The sequence below is a fragment of the Lontra canadensis genome, unplaced genomic scaffold, assembly GCF_010015895.1.
Source record: "Lontra canadensis isolate GAN:19392208 unplaced genomic scaffold, GSC_riverotter_1.0 scaffold9, whole genome shotgun sequence".
Taxonomy (NCBI): Eukaryota; Metazoa; Chordata; class Mammalia; order Carnivora; family Mustelidae; genus Lontra; species Lontra canadensis.
Window position 1 is genome coordinate 18470785 of NW_022631003.1, and position 23284 is coordinate 18494068.

At 40.7% G+C, this 23284-nt stretch overlaps 1 protein-coding gene across 6 annotated transcripts in view; it reads right to left on the reverse strand.

Moving 5' to 3' along the window:
- Positions 1–23284, reverse strand: part of STYK1 (serine/threonine/tyrosine kinase 1) — a 37897-nt gene that overhangs the window by 9168 nt on the left and 5445 nt on the right. For 2 of the 6 annotated variants that reach the window (XM_032854993.1, XM_032854995.1), the window contains exons 2-6: positions 8933–9086; positions 5374–5521; positions 4786–4920; positions 2024–2290; positions 804–985 (exon numbers count right to left, since the gene is read on the reverse strand). In XM_032854993.1, coding sequence (XP_032710884.1) covers positions 804–985; positions 2024–2290; positions 4786–4920; positions 5374–5419 — 630 coding nt within the window. In that variant the 5' untranslated portion in view covers positions 5420–5521; positions 8933–9086. Of the gene's footprint in view, positions 1–803; positions 986–2023; positions 2291–4785; positions 4921–5373; positions 5522–8932; positions 9087–10879; positions 11113–12204; positions 12485–12626; positions 12798–23284 lie in introns of those variants that run through there. The other 4 variants (XM_032854998.1, XM_032854999.1, XM_032854997.1 and 1 more) reach the window with 3 other exon arrangements.

Sequence of the window (23284 nt, forward strand, 5' to 3'; positions counted from 1 at the left end):
GGTCCCTTTATCATACACATTTAGTAGTAAAGTAATCAGTCTTTGGAGGAGGCTTGGTTAATATTAAACTTGTAAGTGAGGAACTAACTAGGGAAACATGCAGTACTTCAGATAGAGGAATATGTAGAGAAGCAGGAAAACTGCAAGGAAAAGGACCTGCACTTTACTCTGGAAATTTCTGAACATCTAAATTTGTTTAAATATGAATTTGAAGTACAGTAACTTTCAAGCTGGATTTCTCCTTATCGACCCTGGCATATTGGAGTGATGGTATAGAACAGAAGACACATTTAAGACTAACGCAGTAAAATTACAATCCATACTAACAGTAGTTTTTACATACATAATTTCTGTTAACTTTAATAGTAACTTATTATTATTCCCATTTTACAGGTGCAGAAAATTCAGGCTCAGAGGGGTGACTTGCCCAAAGTCACATAGCTCGTAGGATATAAAGTGCAAAGTTCATACTCCAAATCTGCACTATCCCATATGATAGCCATTAGCACATGTGGCTATTTGTTTATCATTTAAAATTAAATAAAATTTTAAAAATTCAGTCTCTCAGTCACATCAGCCACATTTCAGGGGCTTCAAATGTGATTAGTGGCTACCATTTTGAACAGAGAAGATAAGAGAATTTTTCTGTCATCGTAAAAAGTTCTATTGGATGGTAATACTCAATCACTATCATGTTGCTATAAGATCTTTCTGCTTTGTCATTGGCCAGGCTACTTGACATGTGAACAGCTCATCAGCCAGGTCAAGCCTTTCCTTCCCAACACCTCTACCCTGCTGCTCACCCGCCGACAGGTCCAGAGAAAGCTGAGCAGGTCCCCTTGGGCCACATCCTCCAGCACCATATAGAGTGGCAGCTTCTCCGTGCAGCAGCCTTCCAGCTGCACCAGGTTCCTGTGTTTCCCCAGGTACTGATAGAATCGGACTCGCCCTAAGAAATCCTGTACTTCCTGGAGCCCAGTCGGTTCTGTGGAGGACAGATGAGCCATGGGAAGTGGTCAGAACATGATCAATACAATGGGAGGTATGAGGGAAGACGATGGTAATTTTCAAGACTCCACAGGAGAAGAAATACTGACAAAAGGTAAAGAGAAAGGGGAATTAATTAGAAGATAATTCTCAATGTCACTGATTTTTTTGTCAAAGCAAACAATCATAGGCTTTAGAACTGGATAGACTTTCATCTGCCTAAATAGACAAGTGTTCACATTCTAATATTATCACTGCCTAGGCCTTTCAATTAGTATTCTTGCTTATCCTATTTTTGTTCTGTTTTATGTATCCATTACTACTGGTCCATATAAAGAGAGAGAAAGGAAGGGGGGAAGGAAGGAAGGAAGGAAGGAAGGAAGGAAGGAAGGAAGGAAGGAAGGAAGGAAACAATATTAGGGAAAGTGATAGTGCAGACAAATGAAGGAACCACCTCAAAATCCTCAAGCACTAAGATTCAGTATGAAAAAATCAGTTCCAGCAGCCTCAATAGGCAACACTGAGCCAGGGAAAGACCCCAAGAAAAATATTTTTGCCTCCAGTTTTCACTTTCTACTCTTTTCTTCCTCTGCACACAACTGTGATCACAGCTATCCGTTGATTAACATCTTTTTTTTTAATTTTTTTTAATTTTTTAATTTTTTTTATTTTCAGCATAACAGTATTCCTTGTTTTTGCACTCTAATACCCACCACCTGGTTCCCCCAACCTCCCACCTCCCACCCCCCACCCCTTCAAAACCCTCAGATTGTTTTTCAGAGTCCATAGTCTCTCATGGTTCACCTCACCTTCCAATTTCCCCCAACTCCCTTCTCCTCTCTAACTCCCCTTGTCCTCCATGTTATTTCTTATGCTCCACAAATAAGTGAAACCATATGATAATTGAATCTCTCTGCTTGACTTATTTCACTCAGCATAATCATCTTAATGTCCATAAGCTCATCAGCATTCAGGGCTGGGGCTCACTGTGGGAAAGTAAAAAAGAGATAGGGAAGTCAAACACTTCTCCTTTTACCTTCCAAAGCCTTGAGGACAACACTCTTTGGCTTAGCAGGGTCCCCCGTGTACATCTTGGTTCGGTAGATGGTTCCACAATGACCACTGTGGATCTGCTCCAGAACTTCAGAGAGTTGCTCCCGGGGCACCTGCAGCTTAGCCAGAGCATGAGTGGTAGTCCGTAGGAGGCTTTCCACCGAGGTCTCCTTAAGTGGCACAAACACACTTCCTCCATGCCCTGCCGCCTCCCAGCTTAGGCCCCTAGATGGAGGCACAGGGCCAATGCCTAGAACAAAGAGATGATACTAGTCATCTTTACTCTACCTTAGGGGCTCCAGGAGAGCAGAGCCTGGAACACACAGACAGACGACAATGAAGTTCCTTTAGCAATTTTCTCTCTACGCGATGTGGTGGTACCTTGTGTGAACCAGCATCAACACGAACCTTGGAAAACATTTATAATAACCCTACTACTTCTAAGACAACTCAAGATGGACCTCTGAAAAGTGGTTATGTCATTTTCTTTCTACCTTTCTCAGGATTACAGCTCGGCATTAGTATAGAAACAATTAAGGACATTCCTGAATAGGTACTCAAACCGCTGATATCTATAAAGTGATGGTAACTACCACTAGGGACTAATGCTTAAGTCAATCAACTCGAAGACATGGTTATTCTTCCTCCCTTACGATGTCCCCAAAGTCAAATTATTGCATATTTCCTAGAGTCTTAACCAAAAAAATAAAAAATCTTCTGGTACTTTTCCCTTTTCTTAGTCAATTTTTCTCCATTGGAAAGAGAAATTCTTCTCATTAAACCACCATTCACTCATTAATCTATCCATTTATGTGACAGGTATCACATCCTGCATGCCAGGAACTATTCTAGGTGTTGGGAATAGGCAAAGTCCAGATTCTTATGATTACTTTCTTGTGGTAGGCTAGAGAAAGTAGATAATATCATACCAGGGGATGAGTGCTATAAAGGAAAACAGCAGAATCAGAGGCTATCTGTGATGCTATTTTATATTTCAAGGCCAGGACAGGCCTTTCTGATAGGATGACATTTGAGAAGTGCCTGGAAGCAATTAGAGACCAAACCATACTGGTATCAGGAAGGATATTACAGACGGAGGGAACAGGAAGAGCAGATGTATTGAGGAAGAAACATGCTTGGCATATCTGAGGAAGAGGAATGAAATTAGTACAGCTGGAGCCATGTGGGATAATTGGAGAATTACATGAGATGAGGCCAGAGTGGGCCCAGATTCTAGAAGGCCATTGAAAGAAATTTGTCTTTTTTTATTCTAAAAAATATTACATTTTATTCCAAGCAGAGAATGGCCAGGACTGATTTAGGCCTTAAAAGAATCATTCTACTGCTCTATGGAGAACAGTGGATGAAGGGATAGGGAGAGAATTAGGGAAACCAGTTAGAAGTGTATTGCAATGATCTATGAGACATGAGAGAAGCTTGCATTTCTTTTGAAGATAAGAGTTAACAGGATTTGCTAATGGATTGGATACAAAGTATGAGAGAAAAAGGAGTCAAGGACATCTGTAAGATTTTAGACTGAACACATCAAAAATCAGAGGACATTTCTGAGGGAATTTCAGGACCTTTGCTGTGGGCATATTACATACAAGATGTGTATTGGATCCAAACTGTGAAATTGAACACAGGAATCTGAAGTTCGGGGGGACTACAATTAGAAGAGAGAAAGTGTTTGAATCCATAAGACTGAAAATGAGATAATTAAGGGAGTGACTATAGATTTAAAAAGAAAAGAGTGTTTCAAGAAGGAGAAGGTGCAAATTTGTTCCAAATGCTTTTGACAGGTTGAGAAGAGGACTCAGTTATAGCTGTCATTGGCAATCTCAGAAAGAACTGTTTTGGTGGAGTGGTGGGGATAAAAGCCTTATTTTAATATGTTTGAAAGAGAATGTGACAAGTAGAAGTCATGGGAGTGAAGTTAGACCACTTCTCTGAGAAGTTTTTCTATAAATGAATTAGAAGAGAATTGGGTTAATTTCTTAAATTTTTATTTAAATTCAATTTACTTCACATATAGTGCATTATTAGTTTCAAGGGTAGAATCTGGTGATTCATCAGTGGCTTACAATACCCAGTGTTCATGACATCAAGTGCCCTCCTTAATGCCCATCACCCAATTCCCATTTAGAGAGGGAATGGGGATCAGCCACCAAACAGTTTCTGATCCCTGTCAGGACTTTTTTCTTCGTTTTACTCCTAGTTTCATGTAAACTAATTCACTTTCATTATACGCCCAGTGGTACTTCAGAACAGGACATTGTCTCCTACTTAATGCTCCAAAGACTGCTATAAAGGCCACCCCTTCTCATCGTACAGTCCAGAACACAGAGCAGAGCTGGGATGTATTACAGAGTAAAATATCATCCTTCAAGGCTGGTAAAAAAAAAAAAAAAAAGCCTAGGGCTTTACCTACTAAACTTCCTCCCCAATATGTAGACACTTACATGGCCAAATATTTGATAGTTCAATAGGACAAAGAAGATGGAAACAAGTCACATGAAGTCTCTTCTGCCCACTGTTGTTTCAACTAACAAGCATTACAGAGTTTCTACTCATGAATTCCTAGAGAAGAGCTCACCTTTCCTCAACTCCACAAGACAGGACCCATACTTCCTCTCCCGTAGCAAGGACCTCACCTTCTAGACTTGGGCTTACTGAGATGTGGGTCTTCCTTTTTGTCATCTCCATCTTCCCTGGCCCTCCTCCCAGCCCCAGTCTGAGTTTTACCTTGGAGTCCAGGAAACTGTTGTTGAGCTCTTTGACCTCTGATAAAAAGCCACAGGATGACAGCAAGAAGGATAAGGAAGATGCCAACCAGGATGGTTGGGATGATGATAATCTCGTACTGCTGCTCCCGGACAACTGGGTAGGAAATCAAGCAGGGAGAGGAGAGATTGCAGAAGAACCCCAATCTCACATCCACACAACCTCCCCTACCCACCAGTCCTCAGCTCCTCATACATGAGATGATCATCCCTTCCTTCTTCCCCTCCATTTCCATACAATGGAACCATTATTGGGAGCAGCTTTCTAATCAGAAACCCCAGTGTCCCCACATCTCAGTCTATCAAGTGCGCTCTATGTCTTATCTCTCATTTTTCGGGCTGAGGTGATGTAGGATGAAGTATGTAGCCTCTGGATCTCTGACTGGCAGTTGTCCCTCTTCAAAGACAATGACCTCTAGTGCCCATTCCTTTATGGACACTGTCTTCATTTCTACTAGTAGTCAACTCATCCTCCTTCTGGAATCTATGCAGACCTTAGTCTCTGTCATCCTGGAATCAGAAGATAGGCATCTCTGGTGTCTGCCCTTACCACACAGCTTGTCACTGAGACTGCATTCCAGTAGTATTCGTGCCATGCCCCTCTCATCTCCCAGGCCACACAGCTGTCCACTCCTTTGCTTGGCCCTCAGAGAATGCACAGAGCACCACTGAGAATAATTCCCAAGAATGGAGTTATTCTGAAAAAAATAAAACGGAGCATGCAGATAATTTTAAGACCCCTCAAAAGGTCATTAGGGGAGCTACTGGGTGGCTCAGTCGTTAAGCTTCTGCCTTCAGGTCAGGTCATGATCCCAGAATCGTGGGATCAAGCCCCGCATTGGGCTCCCTGCTCTGCCAGGAGGCTGCTTCACCCTCTCCCACTCCCCCTGCTTGTGTTCCCCCTCTCTCTCTGTCTCTGTCTATCAAATAAATGAATAAAATCTTTAAAAAAATTAAATTTAAAAAATCATTAGCTATTAAGTACATGGCTACCTGGAACTTTTTGAGTCATCCATTCATCTCTGTCCATCTACCTGAATTTGAAGTGTGAAGAACTTTGTTTTTTCCTAGCATTTTTGTCTTTCTTACTATACAGCAAATATAGCCCTGATCTGGCCTTATCCTCTCATGCCATTGTTTCTCAAATTATTTTAAAGTTTCCCCTCCTACCCAAGACCCCTGCTCCAATGATCAAATTCACCGTTCCCACCACCTGTGTGAGCATTTGTGGTCGGCAGGATTGATCTACATCCCCTATACTCCTAAGCAGGTTTAATTTTTTTTTTTTTTGGTGTATCCCTTATTTTTTAATTGGATTTTCCTCTGGTCATTATATTTAGACAGACACAGGCATTCATTCCTACTAGTATGTAGATTAAAGGGAGTTCCAGAACCAAGCCATCTTCTGTGTCTCTCTCTTAAAAAAAAACAAAATATATATATATATACATATATATATATTCATAAGTTTCAAAACTAAAAAAAAAAAAAACTAAAGTGATATACCATAAAAATCTTTCTCCCACCCCATCCTTCTCCTTTTATTCAGTTCACAGCTGTCCTCCAAGGAAACTAGCTTCTTGCTTACTGGGCCACAGATTCTTTAGGTGCATCAATTTTAACTGTATGGTCAGCATATATATGAAATTACAGCTCCCAAAACCCGGTTTGCTCTTTCTGAAGAGAACTGATGTCTATACATACATACGTATACACACACATACACACATATATGTAAGCTTGTAGATAGATATATTATAGATGTCTACAAACTTTATTTTGCTTTTGGTTAACAAAAGTCTTCCCTGATTCTAATTAATTCTGACTAATCTGAAAAAAAAAGTGATTTTTTTAAACTGTCCAGGTCATCCTAAGTATGTGATCTAGTTTTATAGTGATTTGCTAGTAAGAAAAATTTTACAAATCAGAATTGCAGAACACTATATTGTACATATGTGCTCTATACCATATATGTGGTTTTCTATTACATGTTGTGCTTTATTGTTAATACTAGGAACCACAATACGACTTATTGAGGCAGAGTCTCTTAGTGCCTGAAACACATACATAAAGTCTTCCAGTTTCAGCCTCACCCCCATTCTCACTCTTCTTGGAGCTCCATGAGCTTGTACTGTGAGACGAGAAGTAGACAATTTTCTTATTACTCAGAAGAAAGACAGGTGTGCAGCTGGTTGACAGAAGCCCATATATACAGAGGAGTAGGCAAGAGGAAGACCTGGGAAAGGAGAGGCACCTTGTGGACTTTTGCAGAACAAGAGATCTACAAAGTCAGTGAATTAGAAGATAACAATGTCCATCTTCTTCTAGTTTATAACCCAAGAAGGCAAGGTGAAAGGCATTTGGGAAAGTTTCCACATCACACAGACCATAGCACTGGTGCTAGGGCAGGAATCAGGGAGCTTTGAGATGGTAGAGAAGGAGAGGATCTTAAATGATAAGACATTAGCACGGTCAGGAGAATTCCAAAGCTGCTTGGAAATTTCTCACCGCCATTCTCATTCTTGTTCTCCTTTGCTCTTACTTCCCTTTAGTGCACTATCAGATGTAACTGTGTTCATTTAGGTAGCAGCCAGTTTAACGAGTTTGGTTTTCCCAGGAGTGTCCGTGGACATAATCTCTCCTAACCACAGTACAAGTAGAAAAAAAAGTCGGTCAGCAGCCAGCTCCAACTTGCAAGCTCCGCCCAGAAACCAAACTACACACCCACTACTACCTACCGCAGGAAGAAATGTAAAGGCCAATGTGCACACGGATCCTGCTAGAACTGCTCATGGCAGGCCAAACACAACAACAGGCATGCGGCCAAACATACCCACCCACACCCAGTGACTCAAATAAATCCCTGCTTATCCCCTTGCACCTGCATGCCACACTTATTACAGAGCACAGGGTGGTCATCTGGATACACTATGACCTCCTATTACATTTCCCAAACAAGGTTCATTTGTGTAGTTTTATTTGGGCATGGATACTTTGAAGAAGCTGGGTGTAGTTAACAACTAGAAGCCCAATGTAATTGGATGCTGGAGCAGGGAAACAAACGTGGGCGGGGGGGGTGGCTATGGTGAGGGCCACTCGCAGACTGCTTTCCAGGCATTTGTGCAATAAGCTCTTTCCAACTGTTACAGTTTGGCTATGGACATATGGAATATATAAAATGAGTCTAGAATTTTTAAGGTAAACACACCAGGCATTCCTGCCCCCAGGGGCATGGAAGCCTACACAGGAAGCCTTACCACCTTTAGAGCCCACCAAAGCACTTCTATTAGAAGATGCTCATATTCACTTGTAGCAACAATATTCCTCTCCATTGCTTTCCTCTCTGCAACAAAATATTCAGTTACCACACCACTTTGCCTGCCCCCTGTGTCAACCTGAAAAAAGACATGCCTTCATGCCAGAACCTTCTAGGATGACTCTTCCTCTTCGTTAGATTCTAACCTATCAGTGTTCTTGACCAACATTTATGTGCATATGGCTAATACTCTATCCCCTTTGATTACATCTAGATTACAGTTTTCTCCTTGTGTTAAGACAAAAATGTAGGGGCACTCTGCTGGCTCAGTCCACAGAGCATGAGACTCTTGATCTCAAGGTTGTGAGTTGGAGCCTCATGCTGGGTGTAGAAATTACTTAAAAATAAAATCTTTGAGGGGCGCCTGGGTGGTTCAGTGGGTTGGGCCTCTGCCTCCGGCTCAGGTCGTGATCTCAGGGTCCTAGGATTGAGCCCCGCATCGGCCTCTCTGCTCAGCAGGGAGACTACTTCCCCCTCTCTCTGCCTGCTGCTCTGCCTACTTGTGATCTCTCTCTGTGTCAAATAAATAAAAAAATCTTTAAAAAAAATAAAATAAAATCTTTGAAAAGAAAAAATGTACGTTGGCTACTCCTTCTCTTACCTAGACTATAAGAGAAGAAGTCCTTACATATATAAAACATTATCCCACAGTTCTCTCCCTATGCCATGTATTACTAGATTCAAGCCATTAGAATCAAGGATCCAGTAAAGTTGGGAAATTGTTTATTCTGATAATTCCATTTAATGGTTGGAAAATATGTACACAGCTTGCCTATAGCTTACGTATACCTACATCTAACAGTGCCAAATCTCCTCAGGTAGGGCTCCAATTAAAACAATATTATCGCCTCATTTGTGGTTATCATTCCTTATTTTCTCTCTTCTCAACCACTTCTGGCTTTCTGTTGGCATACTGAAAAGTTCAGCTCCCTTCTTGAATTGAGACTCTAGAGGAGGAAATAGAACAATGAAGAAGGAGATATGATAGGAAGAAAATGAGAGTGAAATGGGGGGTAAAGTTCAGCACAAATCTTTGCAAGATTACAGTCTGGAGACCAGACAAGTGAATGGTTATAACTGAAATGAAGCTAACTATGAACATAAACTCTCCAAACTCTTTTTTTTTTAAGATTTTATTTATTTACTTGACAGAGATCACAAGTAGGCAGAGAGGCAGGCAGAGAGAGGGGGAAGCAGGCTCCCCGCTGAGCAGAGAGCCCGATGCAGGGCTCAATCCCAGGACTCTGGGATCATGACCTGAGCCGAAGGCAGAGGCTTTAACCCACTGAGCCACCCAGGCGCCCCAAACTCTCCAAACTCTTATACGTAGGCACAATGCAAGCATAACACTATGCCACATCTTTGTACCTGCTTCATTACACACAAACACAATTCTATTTGCAAGAATAACACAACTCCTACTAGCAACACTTCTGTCCAGTGAGCACAATATAATCTCCCAGATATAGTCAGCAATTTACTCAGAAGTGTCCAGAAGAAATTCTTAACCAAAATACATCTACAAATAGACTTTAAGAATTAGGTCCATTCTTCTGTATTCCATCTGCCTACGTGTTGTGAGAAATTCCTCAGCTGAACTCTGTATAACACCTGGCCCCGTTCCCATAAGATATGATTAATGTTACACCAGCCTCACCCTCAAACTTTTCATCTGTGTGTCAACACAAGTGGGTCTGCCAGCCATGTTTTTTATGAAGACAAGCGACCCATCCGCCCAGATGGATGCCACGCTGGGTAAGGGAGCTATTAATAGCTGTGGGCTATGAGGCAGACAGCTCAAAGGCCTCAGGTGAGGAGAGTAAAATATATAGAAGTGGCAGCCCCCAGACTGAGGCATCCCACCTTCTACCTCACTCACCTTCTCTTCCCCTCCCCCTTCATCCCTACCCTTGAGCTGTCTAGCAAAACAAACCAAAACCAAAACCAAAAACCATTTACTGGAATGAACATCTTAAATTGGAAATGAGATAGAAAAGAACTGCTCAGCTCTATCTACAGGATTCCAAAATGACTTAATCTTTAACATTTTGAAGAGCAAGCTGTCCTTCCTATTTTCAGCTTTAATAAACATATGCTGAGCAACCACAATGTCCCAGGTATTATGTTAGGCATTTTCTCAGAAATGAGGAAACTGCAGCTCAGCAAGATCATGTTTTGAATACACCAGGGTTAAAAAAAAAAGTTAAAACAGGGGTGCCTGGATGGCTTAGTCGGTTAAACGTCTGCCTTTGGCTCGGGTCACAATCCCAGAGTCTTGGGATCAAGGCCCATATATGGCTTCTTGCTCATCAGGGAATCTGCTTCTCCCCCTGCCTAACGCTCCCCCTGCTCATGTGCTCTCTTTCTTTCTGCCAAATAAATACATAAAACTTTAAAAAAAATTAAAACACAAAAAAGCAAGTAAATGACACAGCAAGGTTTCATGACCCAGTCTATTAATTACAGACCCAATATTCCTTAAACTACTTTACTACACATCTGTACTTGTCATTCAAATGGACAAGACCAACAGTGTCAAAAAAGAATTATGTCAGAATCCAAAAGAATCACAGAAAGCATAATGCTGAAACCAAACTTCACCAACAAATACAACATAATTTGGGAAGGGCAGGTGAGTAGTTCTCCAAGATCTTACAGGGGCACAGACAATGTCTGCATGTCTGTCTTCAAAACGTTTCAGAAAATAAAAGTAGCATCAGAAACTTTTCCCAGGACTCACCAGATCATAGAATCCTGGATCATTTTCTTTGTTTGCTCACTTTCCTGGATCTCATCTCAATCCTTTTTCTACCTTCTGCTTTTTGAGAAAAAGGGTCTAGCTTCCAGAACTAGCAATCTTTCACTGAGAGCATGAGGGTCAGGAAGGGGCTAGAACTCCCAGGACACAGGGCACTGGCCTCAGGGGTAGAACACCACGCAGCACCCAAACCTCCACCTTTCTCTTGAAGCACACTGGTCAGAGGACAAAGAGTAAAGAGAAAGGCACATTGAAAGACACTCTTTCAATCCAGAAAACCTGACCAGTGTCGATAACTTGCCTTGTGCAGCATGATACCAGCTAGTGTGGATGAGACAAAGAGAGGGGGAGGTTACCCAGAAGGAATCCCTTGTCCTCCTGTTCTTCTCAGATGCTGAAGGATTTTGGTTGTTCTGATCTTCAGCCTCCCTCACTTTCCTAGAAACCCGGAGTTTGAAATGCACTTACAAATGGTTGGAAGAGAGTCTTCTGTGGTGTCTGGGAATCCTGGCCTTGTTTAAACAAAGGTTCTGGAGCTCCTGGGTGGCTCCGTGGGTTAAAGCCTCTGCCTTCGGCTCAGGTCATGATCCCGGGGTTCTGGGATCAAGCCCTGCATCGGGCTCTCTGCTCAGTGGGGAGCCTGCTTCCCTTCCTCTCTCTCTGCCTGCCTCTCTGCCTACTTGTGATCTCCCTCTGTCAAATAAATAAATAAAATCTTTAAAAACAAAAACAAAAAACAAAGGTCCTGACCTTCTTTTAACAATGAGCTTAAGTGTTATCAACTTTTCTTATTTTTACATATCTACAGGAATTCCTAAAGCATGTGCTACACGGGTAGAGACAAGAAAGCTTAACTTCCATCCTGGTACTGCCCAAAAAATTTGCTTTATAGAGGAGCAATGTGTTGCAAGACAGGCTCCCTAACATCTAGGTAAGAATTACAGTAACACTACATGCCCCATCAGATTTTAAATATGATTACAGAGATTACATTTTATTTCCTTTGAGGTGTTGTACAAATTCAAGACATATTATTTTTATTATAAGGATCATTCTATTTTGCACATTCTTGATTCCATTATTCTCCATCTACCACATTTGAACCTCAAAAGCCCAAAAATAACATATATATTTCAAATTAGATATTCTCCCACTGACCGTTTTCTGTTCCTGAGATCACTAATGAACAACCATTTCCCCAGTCCAGGATAAGGCTTCTCAATCAGGGAAAAGCCAAGGACACATAACTACCTCCCACCCCTAAACACAGAATTGCTTCTGTTCCATCTGCGTGCCCTTTCTCCTACCTTATGGACACACCAGAAGACACCTGCTGGGGGCTTCTCTCAAACACCTCTCTGCTACTGTCGTCAGTCACAGTGTGTTTCCAAGGATCAGTCCCCGTCACTCTGCTAGACTTTTTCTTTCAGGGTGGTGGGGAGACTTCTGGTACTTTAAAAATCTTGGCAGTTTCCCCCATAAATGAGAAGCCCTTTGTTGCTCTGCCACTTCCCCAGCCTATCCTAGTACATTGCCCTCTGGCAGAGAGGAGAGCCACACTGAACAGGACAGAAGGAAGACATTTTGTGAAAGACTGAAGGAACACGTGTGCACACGCACACATGCACACTTTCTCATGGTCTAATAAATGAGTCCCAGACCCAGGCAGGCAGAGAGAAAAATGGGCAGACGATTTCACAATCAGGAAATCAGCTCGACTGCCGTTTACCTCAAGGCCGTGTCATCCAGGGTGTGTCCCTCTAAAGATTCTATACATAGAAGGTAATCCTAGGTAAACAACAACAAAGGCCTGGCAAGATGAAAAAGATGCCTCTGGGAATGTCATTCTGCACCTCAAGGAGCAAACAGCAGAGTCCCTCTTCAGGAGTGGGTCAACATGCTGCAGAGCTAAGCATTCTGGAAATTATGAGACATGGAATCAGCAAAGAGCTGGTGCTATGATAACAGAGTCAGAGGTCTGAGGTCCTGGTCTGGCTTGATAGGTTATTCATCAAGCATCCAGAGGCATAATACCAGAACTTGCCATGCCTTCCCTTCCTCATTTAGGGAGCAGGACGCCTCTTTCTCTCCTGAGGGCAGCGAAGAACCACAGAGAGCAGCAAGAAATGAATCCCACCAGAGGGCAGGGCAACCAGCAAGTCCCCTCAAGCAGCTCTACCACCTTGCCTCTCAAATTCTGAAGACTCCTTCAGACCAGCATCTTCTGACCCATATCACAGAAGCCCCAGAAACTCTCAAGTTTCATTCCTATCCCTACCCTAACTATAATTCCCTGTGGGATAGTGGTAAGAGAAGGAGATTTGGAATCAGACTTCTATTTGAATCTCAGGTCCACCATTCATCATAACTGCATATAAGTCATTCTCACTTTTCTGGGCCTGTTTTTCCACTTGTAATTAGAGACCATAATATCTATCTGTCAAGGCATTTGAAAGCTCTACAGGATACTTTATGTAAAAAACCTAGTATAGTGCCCAACCCATGACAAACAGTCAATACGTCGCAGTCTCTCCTCCCTTCTTCCCCCCTTCACCTATGTCCCAGGCTGGGGAGTAGCTGTACCAATCATTAAGCATCTATAACTCTGAATAAGAAAACAAAACATCTATTATCAAAACATTTATATATGTGGATCTTGGAAGAGATTGTGATGATTATGAATCCCATAATTATGATTTCTATCACCACTGAAAAAAGGGACTGTTTCCCAGGAGATACTAAATTACAGCTAGGTTGAGAACTATTAAGATTGATTATCATTATGTGGATTATGCATAATATGCATATTATGGTTACTTGTTTGGCAATAATAATTTCCATCCTTCATTCCTATGCAAAATTAAATTTTAGTTGTAAAAATGATTATATGTTTTAAGAAACAAAAAATAACAGTGTAAGTTATATTGGATTGGTGAGGATTTGATAAGTCTAAAAGAGAAGACTCCTAGGGCGCCTGAGTGGCTCAGTTGGTTGAGCGCCCGAGTTGGGATTTCAGCTCCAGTAGTGACCCCCTCCCATGGAATTGAGCCCCCACTAGGCTCCAGGCTCAGCCTAGAGTCCACTTGTCTTTCTCCCTTCCCCTGCTTTTGTGCTCGCTCTCTCAAATAAGTAAATATTTTTAAATAGAGAGAGAGTGAGAAGATACCTTCCAATAGGGAAAAAAAATCACAAAGAAAGGATCAACCAATGAATAAAAACAATTCTATGTAACTTAGTAACTACAGTAAGAAAATTACTAAGATGACAATAAATAAATGGTCATGAAAAGTGAAAAACAAAAGAAAATCAACACACCGAACTAAAATGTTAATATTTAACAAATATGGAAGAAGGGTAATGTAAGATCAAAGATGTTTACCTTAACTAGTAATTAAATAATACAGATTCAAGTAAAAACAAGATGCAAATATATTTGCCTATCCACTTAAGAAGGAAAAAATGAAAGAGAATTCTGAGACTCTGAAGAACCACAGGGAATCTAAATTTCTACAGTTATGGAAACAAATTTGGCAACGTGTAAGAAAAGAGCCTTAATGACATTCATAATTTTGACCCAGGAATTTCTCTCCCAAGAGTCAATTATAAAAGGATTTTTTTAAGATTTTATTTTTAAGTAATCTCTATACCCAACGTGGAGCTCAAACTCACAACCCTAAGACCAAGAGTCACACACGCCACCAGCTGAGCCAGCCAGGCATCCCTTAAGAGGATTTTTTTAATGGAAGATGCGTCTGAACATGCAAAAAAAAATATTATTGTACTGTTATTTATTTATTTTGAAAGCAGAAATAGGCATGTGCTTCAAAATAATCCCAGGATTTAAGCAATGGAAGTGTGCAGAGATAAATATGAAAAATGATTGGCCAGGTGTTGAAAATCATTAAATTTGTGTTATTAAATACATAGGTAGTCATCCTACCACCCTACCTATTTGCTTTTGTATAATTTTGAAATTTTCTACAATAAAAAAATTAAAAGTAGAAATAAAAATTTTCATCAAGAAGATGGTTATGCTTAATTTTATGTGTCAGCTTGGCTAGGCCATGGTACCAAGATAATTCATCAAACATTGATCTTTCTGTGAAGGAATTTTTAAATGAGATTAACATTTAAGTCAGTGAAATTTGAGTAAAGGAGATTACCCTTCATAATATGGGTATGCCTCACCCAATCAGTTGAAGATCTTTGACCTCCTCAAAAGAGGAGGAAATTCTGCCATCATACTGCACTTAAACTGCATATCTTCACTGTGTCTCCAGCCTGCTCACCTACCCTGAAGATTTTGGACTTGCCAACTATCCACTAAGTCTTTAAACTAAATCTCAATGGATGGTAGCTACATAGATAGATGACACACAAATGTTCTGTTCATCCTATTTTTTCTGGAAAACCCTAACGAATACAAAGAGGGATGTCAAATTTTCATGCAACTGGACAATGGACTACTATAAATATATTAATTTTGTGTTCAAGTTCATTAATTTTACGCTCAATTTTACATTCAGCTGAAGTTTTTAATAAATGGCTTTTTTATGTTAGTCGGTAAAGTAATGTAGTCAGATTTAAAATTTATCAGGCCCTAGTTTAATAAAGTTCTAAATTGGCATCCATGTTTTTAACATTATCTCTGTCTGTCTCTGACTCTGTCATTTTGGGCAAGTTTTATCACATCCCTGGGTTTAACTTCTAATCCTTAAAATAATGGATCATAATCCTTGAACCGCCTAATCAGAGACATTCTGGCAAGACAAATAAGATAAAAGATACAACAGGACTTAAAATTTTAGACTAAAAGAAAGTTAATGGATTTCAGAGGTCTAAGGTAGAATTATCGTGTTCCCCCTTTCCCCCTGCCCCCACATGCCTAGGGCCCTTTCTTCTGAAGTATCCTTGCAGCCCACAGTTAGAACTTTTTGATAGTAAATGATTGGGAAATAGGGTTAAGCTGCTGTTAAGTCTTTGGTATTTCAGAAATTTCAGGCCAATTCTACTCATTGTTCCATCATTTGTTGATCATACTTTTTCTTCTCTCATATATTGATGCCAATAATTTTTAAGAAGACAGATTAATGCATATATGAGATGGCCTTTAGAGAAAAACCTGGGATCATATGAACATTAAATAATACTAGTTCTATACTAGCATGGTTATATACTAGCAAGTATAATGAGGCTCTGGCATTAATCTTCACCTTGGCTTCAGCTGCCTTCTGCCCTAGAACTGGTCATATTTTTCTCACCTAGATTATTTCTTAATATCAAGTTCTAGGAGAAATGTAGAATGAAAAGAAAGTATCCTCAGGGCACCTGGGTGGCTCAGTCAGTTAAGCATCTGCCTTCAGCACAGGTAATGACCCTAGAGTCCTGGGATTGAGCCTCATATAGGGCTTTCTGCTCAGCAGGGATTCTGCTTCTCCCACTCCCTCTGCCTCTGTGTATGAGTGCTCTCTTCCTCTCAAATAAATGGATAAAATATTAAAAAAAAAAAAAAAGGATCCTCTGCTCATACAGGCAAAGGGGATATGAGATCTCAGTTACCGCCCTGGGTTAGCCCCATCTTGTGTGTGACCTTACATATGCCAATTAACATCTCTTTGTCAGAGGTTTATATACAAAGCATCATGAAGCATATAACGTAAAAATATAAGGCATTAGAATTATTTATTTAGTATCCAAGAAATGAAAATTATGATCTGAAGCAATGTAACATATATTCACATAGAAGAGAATTCAGAAGTGTAAAACCAAAGGAAAGATGGACAACTTAGTTTTTCTCCATCCTTTTAAGTAAGAAATCTAATACCTTCTACCATCACCTCAAAATGGCTGCATAATCTAGTCCTTCTTTGCTACATGTTGACAGAAAGAATCGGATCTACAGAAAAGTTAGGAAGAGTAAATGCACCCTACAAGGATGCAGAAAGTAGTTTAAAACAAAGGGACGTGAATATTGTTAGAAATACTTGACACAGCCCTGGCTTCTTCATTGTCTTGGGAATAAAAATGTGGCAGTGGCATGAACTTTAAAGATATGCTTGGGGGTACCTGGATGGCTCAGTCCACTAAGCATCCAACTCATGATTTCGGCTCAGCTCATGATCTTAGAGTTATGAAATCGAGTCCCACAACAGGCTCTGCACTCAGCACAGAGTCTGCTTGAGATTCTCTCTCCTTCCCTCTCTCTCTGCCCCTCCCCCTCCACATTCTAAATAAATAAATAAATAAAATCTTGAAACTGCTGTTTGATTTTATTTTGTAATGAAAGAGGTAACAACACCCCAGTAGAGACAGGAAGGGAAGAACAAAGATCCTAAGTTTATTATCTAAATCCAGAGGAAAACCCTCAAAATTTTTGCCTAATATTTATCTAAATTGAACAACAAAAATTTTTAAAGTACTTTTCACCATACCTTTCTCGGGTTCCCTCCTCTAAATGTCTCTCCTAACATAGTTTTAGATCTTTTTCAGGACCCAGGAAAAGTTAAATATAGATACTGTATCTTGGACCCATACTCTCTCTCCCTCCTCTCCCACTGAACTTAGTTTCTTTCCACGAGTCAACACGGAGCAGTGTTCAAACAATAAACCAAGTGAAGCCATCTGCTTTGGACTCTGCCCTGCCGTGCCCTTCCTTAATGGTCATTTATGGGTTAGCACAGCTTCCCGCTCCAGCCTAGTGCATTTGATGGCATGTAGATACAATGACAAATGTTCATATAGTGCTCCCTTTGTGTTAGGTGCTGTTCTAAGCACTTCACATATAGATGAAGAAACTGGGTCACAGAAAGATTAAGTAACTTGCTCCAGATCACACAGCTAGTAACAGGGATTCGGAATTTCCAGGTTGTGTGGCTTTGGAATTTGTTTTCTTACATTATGCCATCTTTCTAGCAGAGCCTTGAAAATCTGTGGTCTTTTCTTTTCTCTCTCGCACTCTCTCTTTTTTTTTTTTTTCAAAATTAGAATTACCTTCAATATTGCTTTCTTTTTGACCAAGATATAATTTACATACCATAAAACTCATCCTTCTTAAAGTATACAATTCAGTGGCTTTTATGTTCACAAAGTTGTACAACCATCACTGCTTTGAATTTTAGAATATTTTCATCATCCCCCAAAAGAAATCTGTACCAATAGCAGTCACACCCTGATGCCCACTCCCCCAGCCCCTGGCAATCACTCACCTACTTGCTGTCTCTGTGGATGTGCCTATTTTGAACATTTCATATGAACTGAATCATCCAATCTGTAGCTTTGTGTCTGGTTCCTTTCACTTACCATGTTTTTAAGGTCACCTATTGTATTAGGGTTCTCTGGAGAATTGAACCAATAAGATATATAGATGTAGATAGATAGATATACACAGATATGCAGATATGTAAGAGGAGATTTATTATAGGAATTGGCTCATGTAGTTATGCAGGCCAAGTAGTCCCACAGTCTGCAAGCTGGAAAGTCAGGAAAGCTGGTGGTACAATTCAGTATGAGGCTGAAGTTCTGAGAACGGGGGTCCACTGGTGTAAGTCCCAAAGCATGAAGGCCAGAGAACCAGGAGCTCCAATGTTGGAGGGCAGGACAAGACAGAAGTCCCATCTCAAGAGAGAGGAAGTCACCCTTCCTCCACCATATTTGCCCCAAATATGATGATGCCCACCCACACTGGTGAGGGCAGGTCTTTACTCAGTACGCTGATTCAAATGCTAATCCTTTCCAGAAACATCCTCACAGAGACACCCAGAAATAACGTTTCCCAGATATCTGGACATTCAACAGCCCAGTCAAATAGACATATAAAATTAACCACCACAGTCTGGGTCTGAGAAGTTTTCTTCTTGTGCACACCTGATGCCACACACTCTCAACCTGTCTCTCCCACTCTCCATTTTCTCTCCCAGCAGAAAGGGGTCCTTCCCCTCCGCAGCATGGCAGCTTTTTTGTCTCCCAATTCAGTTCCATACACCTCACACCTGCCACGTCATTTCCCTCCAACTACGGAAATCCTTCTTCCAATCCTCAGATGGGTTTCCTGGATGTTCCAAGTGACCAGACCTCAGTACTGCTATGATGGGGGATGAGGAAAGCCCCAGGTCCCCCTACTTCTCCACCATCTGAACTCCATTTCTTAACCATCACATCCATGCTGTAGCTATAAATCAGTACTTCATTCTTTCTTGTGGCTGAATAATGGTTTTAGTTCTCACATTTGGGTCTAAGACCTTTTTGGAGTCAATTTCTGCGTATGTTGTGAGGTAAGCATTCCATTTCATTCTTTTGCATGTGGATATCCAGTTGTTTCAGCACAGTTTCAGTGTCTTAGTGTTGCATATGAATATCCAATGTGTCTGCACAATAAACTGTTTCAGCACTATGTAGTAAATCAAATGGCCATAGGTATGAGTTTATTTCAAGACTCTTAAATCTGTCTATATGTCTATCCTTATACCAATAGTATACAGTCTTAATTACTTAGCTTTCCAGTGAGTTTTAAAATCATTAAATACGTGTCATCCAAGTTCGTTCTCTTTTCGATGGTTGTTTTGGATATTGTAAGATCCTTACACTCCAATGTTACTTTTAGAATCTGCTTGGCCATTTCTGTAAAAAAGGCCATCTGGAATTTTGGTAGAGAATACATTGACTATATAAATCAACTTGGGGAGTACTGCCATCTTAATATTAAGTCTGCCTACCTAAGAACACAAGATGTCTTTCCACTTATTTAGATCTTTAATTTCCCTCAATGATATTTTGTAGTTTTCAGTGGACAAGTCTCATTTGTTGTCAACGCTAACATTCACAGTTCTGTGGCCTCTAAAAGTTAGGCCAGAATTTGTGTCTGACTTGGTGCTATCACAGAATGTTCTGTCTCTGAGAAAATTCATTCTAGAACAGGTTGGACAATACCTGCCTCATAGAGACTGGCCAGACATCCTATCTATATCTAATACCGTAGCATACTAAAACGCCACTACTGTTCCTTCTCATGTTTGGATAAATGCACAGACCACAGAACACCACATTCTGTAGCTCTTACTGTCAGAACTCAGTTTACTTTCTTGGATGAGCCTGAGTTCGCCTAACTTCTCAGATTTCCCTGTATTGGTGGGACTGGAGATGGTATTCAAAGAATGACATCTCTAAATTTCTATCCACATAGATGCTTCTGCACATGTAATCTATGGAGAACACTGCTCCCTGGACACCCAAAATATGTTTTACTAAAGTTTAAACAAAGGCCACAAAGGAGCAACCCCAATATCACTGTTAAATCCTATAACTCAGAGTAAAAATAATAAGGATTTCCATCTAGCACAGAGAGTTCTATCCCAAGGTTCAATGAATTTCTTTTTGTGAGGGACTTATCTCATATGCTATCTGAATATCTATAAACCCACAACCTGGGGCCATGCTGATACTATCAGATCTTTATGGGCTATCTGTTTGTAGTTAACATAAGCTCATGCTTCCATTTTTTTTTCTCTTTGTTTTTTAATTTCCAAAGTTCAAATATGCTTAAGTTTGCTAATAAGTGAGTAAACATGTATTACACATACACGTACACATTATTAAGGCTTGTTCGTAATTGATTGACTTGTTTCTACAGGGCAGAGTATATTGTCAATAAATTCAAGAGTTCACTATGTATCAGGGCAATTAGCTTCCATTTTTAAGTCAGTTTGACTCCATTCCCCAGCCAATGCTAACTCAGTGAGTTTAAAATAGTCAATTTTAATATCAGCCCAAGAAAAGCAGACTTGGAAAGATAAAAGCAGTGGTATTGAAGGGGTGGTTCTTTATAGATCATTATAAGATCACATTTGATTTACTTAATATTTCTTTTTCCCCAGTCCTACAGAATTGGAATATTCCTCAAAGTTATTTCCATTCTTATTTATTTATTTTTATTTAAGATTTTATTGGGCACCTGGGTGGCTCAGTGGGTTAAGCCACTGCCTTTGGCTCAGGTCATGATCTCAGGGTCCTGGGATCAAGTCCCGCATCGGGAGCTCTGTTCAGCAGGGAGCCTGCTTCCCTCTCTCTCTCTCTCTGCCTGCCTCTCTGCCTACTTGTGATCTGTCCCTGTCAAATAAATAAATAAAATCTTTTTAAAAAAAAAAAGATTTTATTTATTTATTTATTTATTTATTTATTTGACACAGAGAGAGAGAGAGGGAGAGAACATGAACTAGTGGAGTGGCAGACGGAGAGGGAGAGGCAGACTCCTCAATAAGCAGGGAGCCTGACACGGGACTTGATCCAGAAACCTGTGATCGTTACCTGAGCCGAAGACAGACGCTTAACTGACTGAGCCACCCTGGAACCCCTCTTCATTTTTATAATAGAAAGCCACCTCCGAATACTCTACAGCTCTCTTAACAACTTCATCCGTGGAAACTAAGGTCTGAGTGATAAGGTGACTGGCCCAAGGTCAGAAGATAAATCAGAGATCTAATCAGATGTGAATGCTCCTGATCTAGAATTCCAGATTGGACCATTGAATGGAATGTGGGTGAGGACGAGTAGCACAGCCAGTGAAACCTGAGTCACCTGGTGGTGATACATGAGATGCTTGGGCTTCAAGAACAGATGCAAATACAACAGGTTCAACTCTCAATATCAACAAGCCATTCTATTTCCATGCTGTAAAGGAAGTAACCACTGCTGGGCCTTCTGGGCTGCTATAGCCACACCTCCCTGCTAAAGTAACAAAAGAGCATCCCTGCCTTCCATTTCTTATTCTGCCTGAGGAGCATGCTTTGGAGGGCATCACACACTCCAGAAATGCCACAGAATCCTGAACAAGCAGCAGAGCCCTCTGAAAGCAATAGGAAAAACTTGCCTCCTCAACTTACCAATGAGGAAACTCAGTCACACAAGAGAGATGTCTTTCAACAGTCAATGAGCACTTAAGTTAAGACTTCTATTGTGTGTCTTCAATCTCCACTGGTTCTCTTTTGCTACCATTTTCCACCCTTCATAAGGCTGGCTGGAGATTTGACCCCTTGTCATTCAGTTAAGTTTTGTAGGAGCGAGGATAAGGAAAAGGATACTAGTTTTTAGAATTCCTAATGCGCACATACTTTCATAGTTTCTTCTGCCTGCTGGATCTTGGGTTGTATATATGTCTGGACCAGGCTGTGGAAATCTATGCCCTACGTGTCCAAGGTTGAAGACTAGAGACTTCACATTCCAGCTGTGTTTTCATTGCAGGCACTACAGGGCTTTAAGAATACTCTAGTGGATGCTTTATTTCCTTCTTCTTCCTCTGCCAGAACTCATTTTGACTCATAATAAGACATCAGTCCCCCGGAACAACTAAAGGGACCAAGCATTGAAACCTGTAGGAAGAGACCACAGAGGTAGGAAGCAGGACAGCTACAGACCAGACTGGCTGGATTTGTGGAATCTGCTTACAAATTTGATGAAAAACAAGGCAATAAAGATAAATATTTAGCATTTTCTTAGACTTCCTCCTCCTTCCTTGAACTATAAGCAAGCCTGTCACCTCTACTACTCAGCTCAACAAGCCCTTTCCTGCTGCCTTAGCCTCTAACCAGCCAGAAGGAGCACTACACTGGGGCCCCAACTGAGCATGGGGGCAAGAGCCAACAGGAGCTTTTCTTGCCTGGGACAAGCCAGACCCAACTGACTTAAGAGGGATTTGGAGAAATTGACCCAAAGGATACAAACTGGGGTGGGGCGGGGGGGGGGCTTTGACATACGACTGGCCCTAATAGCTAAGTACTGTCAGAAAAATGTGCTTAGGGGGCACCTGGATGGCTCAGTCAGTTAAGCATCTCCCTTGAGCTCAGGTCATGATCCCAGGGTCCTGGGATCGAGTCCTGCATTGGGCTCCCAGCTCAATGGGGAGCTGGCTTCTCCCTTTCTCTCTACCCCTCCTCCTGCCCTGCTCATGCTCACTCTCTCTCTCTCTCTCTTTTTAAATAAATACATTTTAAAATAAATTCAAATAAATTTTTAAAATATTTTCAAAAAAGAGAAAAGAAAAACGTGCTTAGGATCAATTTCTCCAAACTCCAATTATCACCTTTCACAAATGTTTTTCATCATTCAGTTAATAGCATAATATGAATATAAACATACATTTTGTCTCCTGGAGTTCTTCAACACAACACTCTGCATTTACCCAACACAATATATTTGCTTAAATCATTCAAAACTGTTGAGACAAAAGTTAATAATTCTGAAGCTTTCTCCAGAAAGCAAACTGGCTTCAAATATGAATATTATATGTTCATTATTGAGATTTACCTATGGCCATAACGTATATTTTGATACAGTTTTTTCTTAACCTTTAGCTTCTGCTACAATTTGTTCTTAGTAGAATTCTAACATAGCCTAGAA